Consider the following 17925-nt stretch of genomic DNA (forward strand, 5'->3'; position numbering starts at 1 on the left):
CGGCTCCCACCCCTTGAAGCTTCAGGGTGACGTCAGGCCTCAGGACCGCGCTCCAGCCCCGCCCCTGCAGGCAGCTCCGGGGGCCAGCAATTCTCTGTGAAAGCCGGTCCCGCTGAGGGACCCAGTGGCTGCCGCAAGCCATCGGGCCGCAGAACGCTCGAGTGGGTTGCAGCGGCGGCTCGACGCAATAGAGAGACGTGACCAGTGGGAGCTGGTGGCTTCTGCTGCGGCACACCTGCCCCACTGTCCACTCAGCCCTGACTAGCGCAGCGCGTACACCCCAACAAGGTCGGCGCCCTCTGCCTCGCGGGATCGCCCGGCTCCTAGTTTCAGCTGTCCATCTCCCTCCCGAGCCAGCCAATCGCCAGCCACTGCCCCAGCCGCACCTCCCGGAGTCTTTGACAGGCGTGAGTGCTAGCCTATGAGATTGGGAGTCTGTGGGTGTAGGTCGGGAGCGGGAGCCAATGAGCATCATTCCAGGTGGGTGGAGGGAGCCGGACTTGGGAAGGTAGCTTCGTTCGGGTTGCTAACGTCTTTCCTGGGAGATGGGCGCGCAAACCGACCAGTGGGTCTGGGGGCGGCGGTGATGGGCGTGGAGCTGGCCCAATGAGGGTGGGAGTGGGTGGGGCAGGCGCGAGCGGCAGTGCTAAAGGAGCCCGGCGGAGGCAGCGGTGGGTTTGGAACTGAGACGCTGGATCTGTGGTCGCTGCTGGGGACGTGTGCCGGCGCCACCATCTTCGGCTGAAGGTGAGAGGTGCAGATGCCCGGGTCCGAGTGTGGCGTCCTGAGACTGGGGACGGTTGAGAGAACAGGAGGGAAGGAATCGGGGCTGGGGAACTGGGCGAGTCTGGAGCACAGAGACGGAGCCCAGGCGGGAGCTGGGAAAGGGAGATTGGGCAGGAGAGCGGAGCCTGTGGAGCTGACGGGACCTCAGTGTATAGAGATGAAGAGACCCCTAGAGGGGTGGGAAATGGGGTCCTTGGGACTGTGACTCCTTCAGGGATCAGGGCCAGGTTATACGTGAGGACGACTCTTGAAGGGGATGAGAATGGAGATCTGGGGGTGGAGATGTAGGGACCAACTCCTGGTTGCATTGGATCCCTGGAAGCGTGGGTTTACGGGAGGTGAGTGCCCTAGTAAGAGGCCGGAGGCGCCCGGCGTGTCTGTCTCCTCTTAGGAGAGGACTGAGTCCTGGGATGTGATCTTGGTGCTGGGGGCGCGGGAAGGAGGGGACTCTAGGGGGTTTGCACCGTGGGTTAGGTGGAGTTAGATTTCCAGGGGTGCGTCTGAGGGGTTCTCGGAAGACTCAGAAGGCAGACCCTGGATCTGTGAGGTTTAGGGACCAGTGGCCTGAAACTGCATGGTCTGGGGAGCATGCGATGGGTGAGAGGCTCCAGGGCTGGTCTCAGAAAGGAGGACTGGAGCTAGACCTCATGCCACGCTCGCTGGGGACCGTGGTGGACCGGGAGGTGGACGCCGGGTGAGGCCTGGGCCGTTGGGGAGAACGAGGCGGGAAATGTGGCCCGGGCGCGTTGTAGCGGAGCGGCCGGGGGGAGGGTCAACCCTCGCCTCTGGATCGCTTTATTGTGTAAGTGATCTGGTAATGGCTCGCCGCAGAATCTCTCCCTGGCCTTCTGTAGTTGGGGTGTCATACTCTGATCTTATAAAATCGAAGTGGATTTGAGTCGGAGGGAAGTTGAAGCTGTGGAGTCCCTGGCGTTGGCGGGGCTTTGTGGGCCTTTGGTGGGCGGATGCGGCCCAGGGACCCGAGAGGCCCCCGGTCAGGCCTGTCTGGGAACTGGGGCCTTAGGAGGTGGCCACTCGGTGGGTCTGACCTGAGCTGGTGAGGTTTGGGTAACGGGGTCTCTGTCTACGACCGTTATCTCTTGTTTCTTGGGGCCTCTGCAGCTCTCTTCAAGATCACTGCGGTGGATAGAAGGGGGTGGGGTAGGTTGGGGTGGGGTAGGGAAAGGCAGGCGGGGTAGATCCAGACTGCGGATGGAACAAAGACTGCTGTTTTTGCTGAATAAAATAATACTAAATAATAATACTTTAGCTATACTGAGATTTTGATTTTGTTTTTTTCAAACATTGAAACTAAGGATGCTTTGGGCGAGGTTTAATTATTCCTGATAGTATCTGACTCTGGAAAACTTTATAATCTATTCATTGTTCCATCTCCTTTATTAATCTGCCGCTATTAACTATTCTTGTAGCCCCGTGCATTTGATGTTTAAGTATGCCCTGTCTGTCTCCGGTTCTGGAAAAGTGGCCATTTTATGTATCTCTTTACTTCTGCATCTTAAATTCCGTTCTTCCCATCCTTATCGGCAGAAAGCATATGGTGCAATTGTGTGATATACCACAAGCTTTTGCAGCAAAAGGATGTGACCTGTGAGTGCTGGGCTATGTATTTGGGCTCCTTAGGGAATCGTGACAATGAAGAGACTGGATAGAGAGTGAGATGGAGGAAAATTTGAAGGGCACGTTGTAGGGTGAAAGACTATCCGCTTCAGCGTTTGATGTACATTGTTATCACACATGAGAAATTAAATCCCTGGTTTGAGATCCAAGTTTTGGAAGTATTTTACTAATTGGGAGCTAGTGGAGGGCTTCCTAGCAATCTTGCTCTTTGCATTAGTGATTGTTTGGTTAAGTAGAATTTTGATAAATGAAGAGATGTGTGTGGTCCTGTTATGCCAGTGACCTCAGTGATAGCAATTCCACAGATTGGGGCAGTTCTCATTTAGTTCATCTGTTCTAGAAGCATCCTCTAGGGTGGATAATTTGCTATTATTTCATTTGCTTTTCTACATTCATTGATCATAAATTGAATTGTTCTCTGCCCACACCTACCCTAGGTGTTGGGAAGCAGCTGAGAATTTTGCTAGAGGGCATTTCATTAGAAGTAAAAGTGACCTGGATGGATGTCCCAGGGGTGGTCGTCTACAGCCTATGTAAGGGATGGAAACGTTGACTCTGTAGGAGGCAAATTCATATAGACACTGATTAATGATTTGATTATAATTAGCTACTTACCCTCAGACCCTTTGCATGTCTGTCTATTACAGACATTACTTTTTCCCCTTTTTTCTTAAATGTAGGCATTTTCCTTCAAAAGTATTAAAGTCTTTGGCAGATTGTACTAATGTGCCCATTGACTAAACCTATAGTCTTTAACTCGTTACTGATAGACAGGATTTTTAGATTTGATAACATGGTATGTATACTACCTGTCCTTCAAAATCTCTTCCCTTACAGTCCACTTTCATCATTGTACCCTGGTCGATGGGCTTACAATGACCACCTCTGCTACTTGTGACCTCTGCTGTGTGACCTTGGCCAAGTTACTTGTCTATTTTCAGAATTCTTTGGATTCTTCACTTGTAAAACAGAGTTATTAATGGAAGCTATCTTGTACCCCTCTTGTGAGGATTAAGACCTTGATATACATATACATACATATATATATTTAGAACAGTGTCTGGATGTAATTAGGGATGTATAACAAGATTATTTGTTTTTTAAAATTGTGGTATTACCCTTTCAGCAAGGCAAAATATCTGCAAGTGGTACATGTTAAATACTGTCTTTAAATCAGATCTAACACCAAATGTGCAGCGGAGTGAAAAAATACAATATACTTGGCAAACAAGCAAAGAGGTAAACTAACTAAAACATCTTTACTGAGCTCATGAACTGTATGAATTAAACAGCCCCAGGAGCACCTCCTACCTGGTAGGTGAGCCTTGTGGTGCACGGCTAGGTAGGTCGAGGAGACTGCCAGAAGGATAGCAAGGAGAGTTAGGAGAAGGAAGGATTAAATTGCCAGATTGACCTGAAAAGAAAGTGTGAAAGGGTAGCATTTGGGTCAGGAGGGAAGGCTTTTGGTTGTGGGAAGTTGAAATGAATTATAAAGATGGGACCCATTTATGTAAGGTAGGTCTGGATTCTCTGCCTTGTACCAGGGACCAGGCTAACTGACCAACACCACACAGGGAGGAACAAGTAACTGTCCCCATAGGGTTTAGTCCAAAAATGTGGATGTGTTAAAAATAAAAATAATTTTTAATCTACTACTCAATTTTTAGACCTGAAGAATTGACTCCATTTTAAGATAGATGAAGTTGGGCATAGGGGCACACAGCTGCCATCTTAGAATTTGGGAGGTGGAAGTAGAAACTTGATGAGTTCAAAACCAGCCTCACCTTATTGCCTTATTGACTTCTAAGGCAGCTGCCTGGGACTCAAAAACCAAAAAGGTGTGTGTATATTATTTTTCTGCCACAAAACTAGGAGCATGTGGCAATTATGAAATTTTATAATTGACTAGTTTTTTTCCACATTAATTAGCATTTCAGCATAGTAAACATGTACCAGTAAATTTTAAATGCCCCCATTTGATAAAATACTCTCCCCTCTAAAACGCCATAATGTACTTTACCTACTTGTTAAGTCACGCTAGTTTATAGCTGCCTACCACATGTAAGCATGTTTCCACATCCAAGGTGAATCAGTGTGTACAAACCTACAGAGACTTTCCAAAGTGCCGTATGTGTGTTTTAGCCAAATAAAAATAAAATAAACTCATTTTGCTATAATTGTTGGTTTTCTACACTTTTAATAGATTCGGTACTTCCAAAATGTTGAGTGTCTGGACACTGTTTATATCAACTATGAATACGTTTTGAATGTTGGCTTTCTTTTCTATTCGAATATGCCTGCTGGTGGTACTAGTAGCCAGAGAACTGTGGAGTCGTGGTTGTCAAAAGTTGTCTGGGACCAATAGCATTAGCATCAGCTGAGAACTTGATAGAAATGCCATCTTGGGCTGGACTTGCAGGTTTAGCAGTTGAGAGAACTTGTTCTTGCAGAGGACCTGGGTTAAATTTCCAGCCCCTACATGGCTCACAATCATCTATGACTACAGTTTCATGGGATCTGACACCCTCTTCTGGCCTCCATGGGCCCCAAGCTTGTATGTGGTATACATACATACATGCAGACAAAATATTCATACACATAAACTAAATTTTTTTTTTTTTTTTTTTTTTTTTTTTACCAAAAAGGTGGGGGAGAAATACAGATTGAATAAGAAACTTTGGGGATGTGGTCCAGCAATCTGAGTATCAGTAAGCCTTCCTCGTGCTGCTAATGCCTGCTACAGTTTGAGACCTACTGCTCTAGAGCATTGGGGATTATAATTCATTGACATGTAACAAATAATTTCTGAAGGATCATAGCAATTTGATTGAAATAAACTCTTTTGAGGGGTTAAAGAGCTAGTATCCGTACACACTGTTAGCAGTTAATCCTTCAGGGTATAGACTGCCCTTTGAGACTCAGAAGAAAGCTCTGGATTGACTCCTTAGAATGATGCACAAATGCACACACTCACTAAAAGTGCTTCATGGTTTATACCACTTTAGAGGATTCCTGGACCTTGAGATTTATTTCTAGACTCAAGGTTAATGACCTGTTTACAACTTGGATGACTCTGATTTCTCTATGTAACCTACAAAGGATGCCTTATATTGGTCCTTTTACTTACGAGCAGTCCCCAATATTTCTGGCAAGCAGGAGTAAGGGGAGAAGTGGATTTGATAGAGTAAAAGCAGCCACTTGGTTTCTTGGGTTGATTTGGGTGAAGTCTTAGAAAAAGTTCCTATGAAATTTGGAATAACTCAGACTTTGGGGGTAATAGCAAGAAATGTGTGCTATGATGTTAGATTCTAGAAAAATGCTGTCAGGAAAGTCACATCAGGAAGGTGCATGATGTCCTTTGATCCAAAAGGTTAATTGTCCAAGTATAGGAGAAGTGTTTAACCATGACATACATGGAGATTTTTGCTTCTCTCCTAATATACCAGTAGTCAGTGAGCACTAAATAAACCAATTATATCTTGAGCTCTATGTGTTGTAACAGTGACAGAACACACCTTTCCTCAGTATAGGGTAAATTACTACAGTGATTTTTTTTTTCTGTACCAGTTAGATCATTTCTGGAATATTTGCTTTGGGGCCATACACTGTTAAGGGAAGACATGGTGTTGTGTTACAAAACTTTTCCTCAGGAGATGGAGCCCACAACAGACCAAAGTATGGATGCCACCATATTTCAACATGGTGAACCAATGAATTTTATTGGGATTCCTTTTATGAACATGGTTAAGGGGTTACAGGAGCAGAGATGACTCAAAGACTACTGTATCACCAAAGGCCACCCTAGCATGAATGACAGCTCAGAAAACTGGGGTCCTGGAACATATTGCTCAGCCTGCAGGCAGCTCCATAGGTTGGAGAGCGTCATTTCCAGGTTCATCAGTTGATCTAAACCTCTTCCAGGCAGTTCAGCTGGTTTCTGGTTCTCCCAGGTAGCTGGTCTTGTCTCAAGTCTTCTTTGCCCCTCAGCTTGTGTGAGGGTGGGTTTTTTTGTTTTGTTTTGTTTTGTTTTGTTTTTTACCGTTTGACTCTGTGCTGCATCTAAGAAAAACTCTTTTTAGGAGCTTTTATTACTTACTGTGGCCAAGAGAGGCCTAGTGAATATACTTAGTTTCAGGGACTTCCTGAATCTATTTTGAGTTGTTTACCTTCCTGATTAAAGAGCTGTTTTAATCTGGAAACTGTACACTACACATGTATACCTTGGTGAGAGGTGAGAGAGTGAAAGGTGGAAATGCAGGAGTGGGAGCAGTTGTCGGATACAGATGGAATCCTGAGGAGTTGTTATGACATACCTGAAAGGCTTGGTTGAAGCCAAGTTGTACATGTCTTCTGTGGCCCCCACATTACAGATTAAAGGGCCATAGCGAAGATCTAGGGGAATTGACTTGAGTCTTGTCTGAAGATGAACTAGAAGGCATAATTTAGTGCTAATTTATTCAGATGTTCTCACTGTGTGTATGTCTCTTCCCTGCTTCTGTATTGAGGATGGAACTGAGGGCTTTGTGCATGCCTGGAAAATGCTCTACCATTGAGCTACACCCTGGGCCTGGTTCTACCCTCTGGCAATCATCTTTTTTTTTTTTTTTTTTAGCTATGGCCTGTGGTCACACTAATTCTAGTACCATTCTACGAACTTTTATTATATGTCTTTGAGGTTTTTTTGTTGTTTTTGTTTTCTGTTTTTTTCTTTTGCCTTTCCCTTCTTAACTCCCTGCTTAATTTATGATGAGGAAGAAAGAAGATAGAGAAAAGGTCACCCAGAAACTTTGTTGCTTGTCTCTGCTTTTGGTAACTGAGGACAGATCTTGTATGGCTACCAGACAACCAGAGTCATGATTAGTGGTTACCCCTGAAGTTTACCTTGGAGAATGGGGGGTACTGTGGCTGTGGGGAGGGATACTGGGCTTTTTAACTGTATGTTTTATGCTTACTGAAGGTTTTACTTAGTTTCTTCGAAAGTCAAACTTGTAAATTATTTTATGTCCCAAGCATCTAATTCTACCCTTCTCTTCCAGAGGCAATTACTTTTGGGTCCTTCTGTTTACAATGGCCCAGAGAACTGGACTGGAGGATCCGGAGAGGTATCTCTTTGTGGACAGGGCTGTCATCTACAACCCTGCCACTCAAGCTGACTGGACAGCTAAAAAGCTGGTGTGGATTCCATCAGAACGCCATGGTTTTGAGGCAGCTAGTATTAAAGAAGAACGGGGTGATGAAGTTATGGTGGAGCTGGCAGAGAATGGCAAGAAAGCAATGGTCAACAAAGATGACATTCAGAAGATGAACCCACCAAAGTTCTCCAAGGTGGAGGACATGGCAGAGCTGACATGCTTGAACGAAGCCTCTGTTTTACACAATCTGAAGGATCGCTACTATTCAGGACTTATTTACGTGAGTATTTCTTCTGAGTATCCGTGGGAGTGGCACCTGAGAAATAGTATAATTTATATTATGCATAGTGTGTAACCACTTGAGGACAGAGGTTCCCAACGCCCTGCTTGCACTATATTTCTGTTAAAAATAAGGTTTTTGCTTAACCAATTTCTGATTTCTTTCCCATCGTTTCTCTGCATAACAAGTCCTGGATGTCCTGGACTCCCTTTGTAGACCAGGCTGGCCTTGAATCACAGAGCTCCGCCTGCTTCTGCCTGTGTTAAAGGCGTACACCACTGTGTCTGGCTTCTTTCACATATTAACCATTTGAAGTTTAAATGATTAGATATGCTGAACTAATGCTTGAAAACTGCTAAAGTTCTACTCTGGAGGGTGACACGCAAGGGGGCATGTGGCAAACAGGCTAGGGGATTTAATGATAATTGAATGTTAATTTACAGGAGGAACCAGGCAAGGAAGAGTAGAAAAGCAAGGGGCCCCAGGCTCCGAGAATTCAGTGCAGAGGAGCAGCTTCATTTGGGTAACAGGAAGGCAGAGGATGAATGCTGAGGCTTTTAAGAGGAAAGAGCTGGGGATGAGATCCAAGCTTTGGCTGTCCTGAGGCTGGCATTTATGTTGCAGATGCCAATCATGTCTGTGCATAGAAGTTACTGAAAATAATTTAGGATAAAGCAGGAAGAATGCTAGATACTGTAAAGAATCTAGAATGTCAAGCCGTGCGGTGGTGGCGCACGCCTTTAATTCCAGCACTTGGGAGGCTGAGGCAAACGGATTTCTGAGTTCGAGGCCAGCCTGGTCTACACAGAGAAACCCTGTCTCGAAAAACAAAACAAAACGAACAAACAAACAAAAAATAATCTAGAATGTCGTAGATGTCATGGCTCATGCCTATGATCCCAGTGACTGGGTGGAGGGGTGTAGGCAGGAGGATTTCCATGAATTAGAGACCAGCCGTGGCTAAAGAGTATAAGACCCTGTTTCAGAAAATAACAAGGGCTGGAGAGATGACTCAGGGGTGAAGAACATTGGCTGCTCTTCTAGAAGACCCAGGTTTGATTCCCAGCACCCACATGGCAGCTCACAACCATCTGTAACTCCAGTTCCAAGGGTTCTGATGCCTCTTCTGGCTTCCATGGGCACCAGACATACAAGAGGTGCACAGTTACATTTACAGGCAAACACCCATGCACATAGACAGTGACAACAAAACACCCCTAGAATGACAAATTAGGCTTGAGGAAGTGACAGGCAGGGGCCAGCACTGAGGAAGGTGGCATGGATGAGACCAGAACAGATTTAAAAGGAACAGACATAGAAAAGCTGACAGTCATGGCATTGAAATTGGAAAAGTGCTTGAATTTTATGTAAAGAATATGCTACTTGAACCCCACAAGTACTTCAAAACTCAGCCAGAACCAGTGTTCCTGAGGAATTAGTGCATTTAAGTGACACACTCACTGTCTTCAGTGCCCCGCATTTGTGAAATGTCCTATACTGGAATGAAACAAGGTTATAAACTAGGCTGGAGGCAGAATGGCTACCCGAGTGGGGCGGTGAAGGCCTCTTTGACAAAGTAACATTTGTACTGGACTTGCCTGGTAAAGGAACCCCCAAAGGAAAAGCTGAAAAATGAGTGAGTTTTGAGCCCCCCCCCCTTCTTTTCTTCTGTGAGTACAGAATAAGAGGAAGAGGCAGGCTGCAGTGCTGGGAAAGCAGGTTAGGAGAGCAGACCGACCTGGAAAAGAGGAGGAGCCAAGGTAAAGAGGGCAGCAGAGGAGCTGCAGTGGGAATCAGCTGACATGGAGGAGCGGTGTTCTCTTCCTGGCTGTGTGATTCGACCTTAGGCCTGTGGGGGCCAGGCAACTTGGATCTGTATTACAAGCACAGTAAGAGTACAGCTTAGTGGTCATCTTCAGAGTCAGGCTGAGGAGGAATGACGATCTAGGCAGGAGGGCACTGTGACTGTCCTAATTACTGTGAGGAGATACTATGACCAAAGCAACTCTTATGAAAGAAAGCAGTTAATTGAGACCTCGCTTATAGTTTTAGAGTTAGTCCATGATCATGGTGGGAAGCAGACAGGCATGGTGCTGGAGCAGTAGGTCAGAGTTTTACATTCTAATCCACAGGCAGCAGTCAGAACACCTGGGACTGGCCTTTGAAACCTCCAACAAGGGCAGACCTCCTAATCCTTCTCAAACTGTTCCACCCTTGGTGACTAAGCATTCAAATAAGTGAACATATGGGGCCATTATCATTCAGCCCACAGTGATCAAGGGCTGAGGATTTAATACCGTTGAGGGACAGGCTTGAGATTGAGGGAGTCTTAGGGCATTGCAGTCAGGTGGGAATGTGGACTTTGGAGATTTGAGAGGACCTCAGTTTTGGACTGAAGCCTGGTGCAGTGACCTGTGCAGGCCTGGGAAAGTGAAACACACCCAAGAAGTTCTGGAAAGGCTGAGAAGATAGCTTCTCACAGGACGTATATGCACTGCTCGCAGAAGCATGAGGACCCAAGTTAGGTTCCAGAGCCCATGGACGCTTAGGAGAGCACAAGCTCATATTCCCAGTGCTGGGGAGGTGGAGATGGAAAATCTAGAGGGCTTTCTGGCCACCCATCCAAGTCTAATTGGTGAGCCCTAAGTCCCACAGAGAGCCTGTCTCAAAAAATAAGTACTACTGTCCTGAGGAACACCTGAGGCTGATCCCTCTCTCCCTCCTTTCCTCCTTCCCTACCCCTCACCCCCCATGGGCACGAGCAATAAAGGACATTAGTGTAGAAAGGGGACAGACTGTTTCTGCAGGCTTTCCCTTGATTCCATCAGTGATCAACATAGATGTCAGGGGGTAGAGGGAGGGGAGGAGGAAGGGGAGAGACACTGCACTGGGAAACAGTGAAGGAAGAAGTGGCTGGGGATAAAGTGCTCGCTCTGTCCTCAGCACTCAGCATTCCAAGGCAGAGCCAGGAGGAGGGTTGGAGGAGATGGAGGTAGCTGGTTGACAGTCAAGCCAGTGAGCTCCAGGTTCCGTGAGAGACCCTGCCTCAAAAAATAAAATGGAGCATGTTGTGTTACACATAAGCACATGCAGGCAAATCATTCATACATATAAATGAAGTAAATAAATCCAAAATACCAAAGTTAGTAATAATGATAGAGGAAGATACCTGATGTTGACTTCTGGCCTCCACACGTGCACACTGGTGCATGTGTATACACACACGGATTGCACACACAATGAGGATTTGTAAACAGTCCTCATGGTATTTCAAAGTCTATGCAGCTGTTTTATGTCTATACTGTTTTTCAACCTTAGTGATAACTGAGTGAATTTTTGAGCTTCTTTTCAAAGTATGATTTCTAGGTCTGTACAGAAGGACAATTTGTTTTTCCTCAAGTATTAAGTTAACAGAAAGGGTTAGGGAGAATGGAGAAAGGTTCCCACCCAAAATTCTGGTTGGAGCGGTTAACAGTGGGGCTGGGAAAAGCTTCACTTGCTATACTTGTTTGGAATTAACTGAGTAGTTGAAATTGTCAGTTGAGGTGCCATGAGAGAGACAGATAGGTAGCCTGTGCTTTGGCCATAGCATGTGTGTAAGATAAAACAGCTTCCTTCAGATAGACTTGGCTGCTAGCAGGGTTAGTGTGTTCTTTCCACTTAACTCTCCCTAACAGCCAAATTCTCAGATCACAAATTTTTATCTTCCCTCCTACAAAATCCAGTTAGAGCTGTAACTCTCTCTCCAACACACACTCACAGATGTGCAATGTAGCATTTTGTTACTCAGTTTTAAGTATTTTCTGATTTCTGTAGCTTCTTCAGCCTTTGGACCATTAACAGTGGGTTTTTAACATTTGCAAAGGTGGGGTTGTTATTCCTTTCTTGGTTCCCTTTTGTTTTGTTTACTTTGCTGTGTTTCTGATGTTTTCCAGGTCTTATGTAGCCTTTGCTGGCCCAGAGTTTTTTATGTAGTAGGCTGGACTCAAATTTACAGCAATTCTCCTGCCTCTGCTTCCTCAGTGCTTGGATTATAGGCTGGGGTTTTGGTTGGTTGTTTTTTTTGTTTTTGTTTTTTTTTTCTTGTTATTACTTGTTTGTGTGTGTGTTATATGTGTACATGTTCATATGTGTGCAGGTATGTGTGTAAATGCTGGTGAAGGCTGGAGGTCAGCTGTTTTTTTTTTTTTCTTGTTATTACTTGTTTGTGTGTGTGTTATATGTGTACATGTTTATATGTGTGCAAGTGTGTGTGTAAAAGCTGGTGAAGGCTGGAGGTCAGCATCAGGTATCTTTCTCAATTACTTTTTACCTTTTTTGTTTTTGGTTTTTTTTTTTTTTTTTTTTTTTTTTTTTTTGGTTTTTCGAGGCAGGGTTTCTCTGTGTAGCCCTGGCTGTCCTGGAACTCACTCTGTAGACCAGGCCAGCCTCGAACTCAGAAATCCACCTGCCTCTGCCTCCCAAGTGCTGGAATTAAAGGCGTGCGCCACCACTGCCTGGCACCTTTTTTTTTGTTTTTAAAAAGATTTCTTTATTTTTATTTTATATGTATGACAGTTTTTCTTGCATGTATGTATTTGTGCTGTGTGCATGCCTGCCTACCTGACTGTGGAGGCCAGAAGAGAGTTGAAGCTACAGGCAGTTGTGAGCAGCTTTATGGATGCTGGGAACTGAACCTAGATCCTCTGCAGGAGCAGTCAGTGCTCTTAACCACTGAGCCATCCTTCCAGCCCCTGTTTATTTTTTGACAGTCTCTCACTGAACCTGGAGCTCACAGAGATCTACCTGTGTCCAGCATTGGGATTGGAGCTTCATCCTGCCATGCCTGTCTACTGTATGAGTGTGCTAGGGTCCAAACTCACTCTGTTGACTGAGCTGGCCCCTCAGGCCCTGCTTTTTGGCTTTTAAAGGCAGGGTTTTTTTTTGTTTTTGTTTTTTTGTTTTTTTTTTTTTTTTTTTGGTTTTAGATTTTAGATTTTTAGTTTTAGCCTTTTTTTTTTTTTTTTGGCCAGGTTAGCCTCAAACTCAATGTGTAACAAAAGCTTGTCTTGAACTCCCGATTCTCCTGCTCCGCCTCCCACATTCTGGGATTGCAGTCATATGCTACCAAGTTCAGTTTCAAGTGTCAGTCTTAGTTATCATTTTACTATTGATTTCTTTTTTTAAAAAAGTAATCACAAAACAAAGATAATGTTCATATAATATCAGCCCTTATTTATTTTATTTGTTTGTTTGTTTTTGAGGCAGGGTTTCACCATGTAGCTCTGGCCAACCTGGAACTCACTATGTAGCCCAGGCTGGCTTCCAACTCACAGCAATCTGCCTGCCTCTGCCTCTGGAGTGTTGGGGTTAAAGGCGTGCATTGCCATGCCTGCCCTACTATGTGGCTGGCCTTTGGTTACTTGGTGGGTTCTTTTTTTCTTCCACCCTTCTCCACCTTTTCCCACCCTTTCAACCCTCTATCACTAGATAGGGAGGAAAGGGGTTGGTGTTATCGATAGACTACTTCCTGCTGATTCGGAGCGTGGAGTTCCTTGGGGCAAGTTTGGTCATCACTGGCAGGATGTCTAATTTCTTCTTTACACACAACTACTTGGCAAACCATGACCAATAGCAACCAACCAACAACACTTCCCCCACCCCATACCTCTTAGACCTGTAGCATTTACATACCCTCTGAAAAGCCCTCAGAATTCCCAGCATCACACAATCACAGAAACTATCTGCAACTGGCAAAATCACACCACTGCTAGAGCACCAGGCAAATCATAGTCAGCTGCTTTGCTATAGACAATCTAAAGCAGCCCCATATCCCGTACCTGGGATTAAAATGAAACCACATTCCTATTCTGTGTTTTTAAGAAGATCAAAATTCTCACTACAGGGCTAGGTATTTTTATTGAAAATTCTTTTTTTTTTTTTTTGTAAATATACTCTCAGCTGAGTACATTGAGAAGTGTTCTGTATGTTTGTAAAGATTGTATATTCTGTTATTGTTGGATGTACAGTTCCATGTATGGCCACTAGATGAAGAGTTTAACTATACTATTTAATCTTTGGTCTGAAGCTAAGAAACAGTGCAGTCAGTAAAGTGCTTGCCACATAAGTCTGAAGACCTGATTTTAGTCCCTAGAACTCACATGAAAAAGTCAGGCATGGTGGCACATACAGATCCCTGGGGCTTGCTGAGCAACCAGCCTACTTTCTGGGTTCCAGGCCAGTGATAGATCTAGTCTCAAAAACCCCATGTAGCTAGTGACTGAGAAGCAGCACCGGAGCTTGTCCTCTGACTCCATATGTACGCACCTGCACACACAAAACTTCTCAAGTCTGATGTTCATCTGTTTGTCAGTTACAAGAAAGATGTGTTGAAATCTCTCAGTGTGTTTTATTAACTTATGTTGTGCACCTAGAGTTTAATTTTGCCTGGTTTTGTTTTCATGCAGTGTCTGTAGGTTTTGTTTTGCTTGGCATTGCATTTTAAAGATGGGGCCCACTGCTCTCTGTTGATGGAGTTCAGCAGTCTTCAGAGTGTGGTCAGTGAGGTTTCCTTAAATCCTCTTCAGGGAACTGAGAGGTCACGTCTATTTTTATAACCATTATGTCATTTGCCATTTCACCATTGACATTTGTACTGCTGGTCCAAAGGCAGCGATGACTAAAGCCCACGATGCCTTCTCATGGATAAAGGTAGTGACTGCAGGCTGTGTTCTCAGTGGTTTTTCTTCATTAAGCTTTGTGGGTAGTTTAAAACAAATCCAATTTTACTTGAGAATGTCCTTGATAAAGCAGAGGAAATTATTGGTTTTATTAAATCTGAACTCTTGTGAGTACATGTTTTCAGTGTCCTGCGTGAAGAGCTGAGTACGCACTAGCACCTCTGCTGTGCAGGGCGTGTGACGGCTGCCTGATGAACTGCCGTGTGTGTGCTTGTCTCAGTTAGAAGCTCAGCTTGCTGCTGTTTTCATAGGCTGCATTTTTATGTGCCAGGAGGATTGAGAGGTAAATTGGGGTTGCTTCTGCAGGGATGTTTGGCAGATATTTTCTTGAAAACAAAGTGAGGCTGTTACTTGAAAGAAAAGAAACTGGTGGTATTTGGTTGTCAGGAGTGTAATTTGAGGGTTTTGTAATTGTTCTTGTTTTGTTGAGACAGTTTCCTCTTTCCCAACTCTGTGTGTGTGTGATTTCCTTCGTGTGCTCAAGCAACACAATACCATCAATCACAGCAGACTAAATACAGAAACAGATCCATAACCCGGACTTGTCTGGTGCTGTGATCCTCCTGCCTCAGCCCCCATAGCACTGGCATTACAGGTGTGTGCCCTCACCTCTGGTGGTAAAATTTGAGTATCATTGTAATATTCTGCCTGATTAAAGGTGTACACCTCCACGCCCAGCAGTCTTTTCATTTTTGTTTGTAGCAATTGCCCCCTGTTGTTTATGGTTGGTAAGTCCTTCATGTTTCTTTCAATATAATTTTCCTATCACTTGCCATTTGTTACAAACATGCTGCATAAAATCCTGTTGATTTTGTTGTTTTGTTTTTCAAGTTTTTCTCTGTGTACCCCTGGCTGTCCTGGAACTCTTTCTGTAGACCAAGTTATCCTCAAGTTCACAGAGACCGACCTGCCTTTACCTGCTAGGATCAAAGGCATGCAGCACCACTGCCCAGCCTGTTAAAATTTTAATTGGAGTTTTTACAAACCAGTTTGGGGAAGAAATTAGATATTTACAAAACCAAACTTTAATTCCTGATAAATTCATGTATCTAATTGTTTATTTTTTCTATTTATAATTTTCTTGAGCTATGTCCATTTTTAAAAAAGCATCTTTTATAATTTTTAAAATTTTGTGTCTCTGTGCACAATGTGCTTGCCTGCTGCCCAAAGAGGCCAGAAGAGGGCATCAGAAGCTCTGTAACTGGAGTTACAGATGGTTATAAATGTTGGGGTTGACCCAGGTGCTCTGGAAGAGCAGCCAGTGCTGTTAACTGCTGAGCATTTCTCTATCTCCTGTGTCTATATTTTGTAAACATTATCTTTTGAGTATTTAGATTTTTTTTCTAGCTACTATTTAAATAGTTTGGTTTTCTGTTGTGTTAAAACACCATGACAAAAGCAGTTTGGGGAAGGAAGTCTATTTGGCTGATCACATCAGGGCAGTGGCTGATGTAGACTCCATGGAGGAGTGCTGCTTAATGGCTTGCTCCTCCTGACTTGCTCAGCTTGCTTTCCTGTACAACCCAGGACCACAGCACAGGGGTGTGGCACCACCTGCAGTGTTCTCCCATACCAGTCATTAAGTAAATGCCCTACAAACTTGCCAACAGCATTCTGATAGAGGAGATTTCTCAATTGAGGTTCTTGTCTATAACTCTAACTTTGTGACGTTGACAAAAACCCAACCAAGACAAATTGTGTCTAAAATTTTACCATTTTAGTACATATAGTGAGAACATATTATAATATGTTCATAATTATTACCATTATGTAGGAATATTCTGTTCTACAATCATTTTTTTTTTATGCTGACTTTGTATTCAGTGGCCTTGCTGAGTTTATTCGTTGCTTATAATAGTTCCCTGAAGATTCCTGTGGAATGTCTTCATTATCTGCAAATGATGATTTTGTTTCTCTTTCCAATTCTTACACAGTTCTGTTTCCTTTATTATACTATTATGACCCCCCCCCCCCCCCCGGTGTAATATTTTTGAATAAAAGTATTAGGAGACATTCTTGCATTTCAAATCTCAGGGGAAGTTTTCAATATTTCAAAATTAAGAATGACGTTTGCAGCTGAGTGTGGTGGTCACACTTTTAATCCCAGCACTCAGAGGCAGACAATCTGAGTTTTAGGTCAATCAGGTATACAGTGAGACCCTATCTCAAAACAAAAATACTCTTAAGCTGTGCAGAGGTAGCCTTTAATCCGAGTACTCAGAGGCAGAAGCAGGCGGATCTTTGAGTTTGAGGCTAGCCTGGTCTGCAGAGTTCGTTCCAAGACAGCCAGGACTACGTAGAGAAACTCTGTCTTGAAAAACATTAAAAACAGATAAACAACAACAAAAACAAATATTCTTGCCAACTTAAGGGAAATTTCCTTCTATTCTTAGTTTTTATTCTGAACAGATGATTTTTTAAAAATCTTGTATGTTTTAACTTACCAAATTTTTTTAATATCAATGACATAATAGTATGAATTTTTATGTTATTTGTTATATGTTCCAGAATGTTAAATAGCCATTCTAGGAACAAGGGTTCTTATATCCTTCCTCAGCTCTTCCCTCTCCCTTTCTAGATAATATTTAGGCTATGTACATATCTTGAATGAGAACAGCTGTCTTTCTTTTCTGTAATATCTTGCCATATTTTGTGTTAAGATTGTTCTGTGTCAAGAATGTGGCTCTGTGGGTGCCCATGTAGCTTGTACAAGAGGGATCCTGGTCCATCCTCAGTGTTACACCAAAAACTATGTTGGTTTTATGAGAAGAACTAGGGCTGTCCAACCTGTGTTTTCTACAAGAGTTTGACTACAACTCATGTTCATTTAAAAACAGTGATTGAGCCGGGCAGTGGTGGCGCACGCCTTTAATCCCAGCACTTGGGAGGCAGAGGCAGGCGGATTTCTGAGTTTGAGGCCAGCCTGGTCTACAGAGTGAGTTCCAGAACAGCCAGGGCTACACAGAGAAACCCTGTCTCGGGAAAACAAAAAACAAAAAACCAGTGATTGAGTTTTCCTTGGGGAAAGTTTTTCTTTGCTAGATTTGGAGCTTTTCAGACTTGTTTCATTTGATAATTATGTTTCCAGAAGACCATTCACTTCATGGACACTTTCAAATTTATTTGAATACTTGACAATACTCTCTTGTAGAGAGAGTTTTTAATTTCTAGTGATTTCTTTCTCGCTCTCTCTCTCTTCTCCCCTTTTCTTTGTGTTTCCTTTCAATACTGAGGACAGACCATGGAGCAGAGGCCTCATGCTCACTGTGCAAGCTCTCCTGGCCCTTAACACGCTTTTTCTATTTTTTTGTTTGTTTGTTTTTTGTTTTTTTTTTTCCTTTTTTTTTCTTCATTTTTTTTTTTTTTTTTT

The 17925-nt window shown here is 43.8% G+C and overlaps 1 protein-coding gene across 2 annotated transcripts in view; it reads left to right on the top strand.

The window, feature by feature from the left end:
- Positions 1 to 479: 479 nt before the first annotated feature.
- The window catches only part of Myh10 (myosin heavy chain 10), a 132950-nt gene continuing 115504 nt past the window's right edge, over positions 480 to 17925 (top strand). Inside the window, exons 1-2 of one of the 2 annotated variants that reach the window (XM_028780192.1) lie at positions 480 to 747; positions 7461 to 7836. In XM_028780192.1, coding sequence (XP_028636025.1) covers positions 7492 to 7836 — 345 coding nt within the window. In that variant the 5' untranslated portion in view covers positions 480 to 747; positions 7461 to 7491. Of the gene's footprint in view, positions 748 to 1558; positions 1589 to 7460; positions 7837 to 17925 lie in introns of those variants that run through there. The other variant, XM_028780193.1, reaches the window with a different exon arrangement.

This window comes from Grammomys surdaster, unplaced genomic scaffold (assembly GCF_004785775.1).
Source record: "Grammomys surdaster isolate TR1022 unplaced genomic scaffold, NIH_TR_1.0 364, whole genome shotgun sequence".
Lineage (NCBI taxonomy): Eukaryota > Metazoa > Chordata > Mammalia > Rodentia > Muridae > Grammomys > Grammomys surdaster.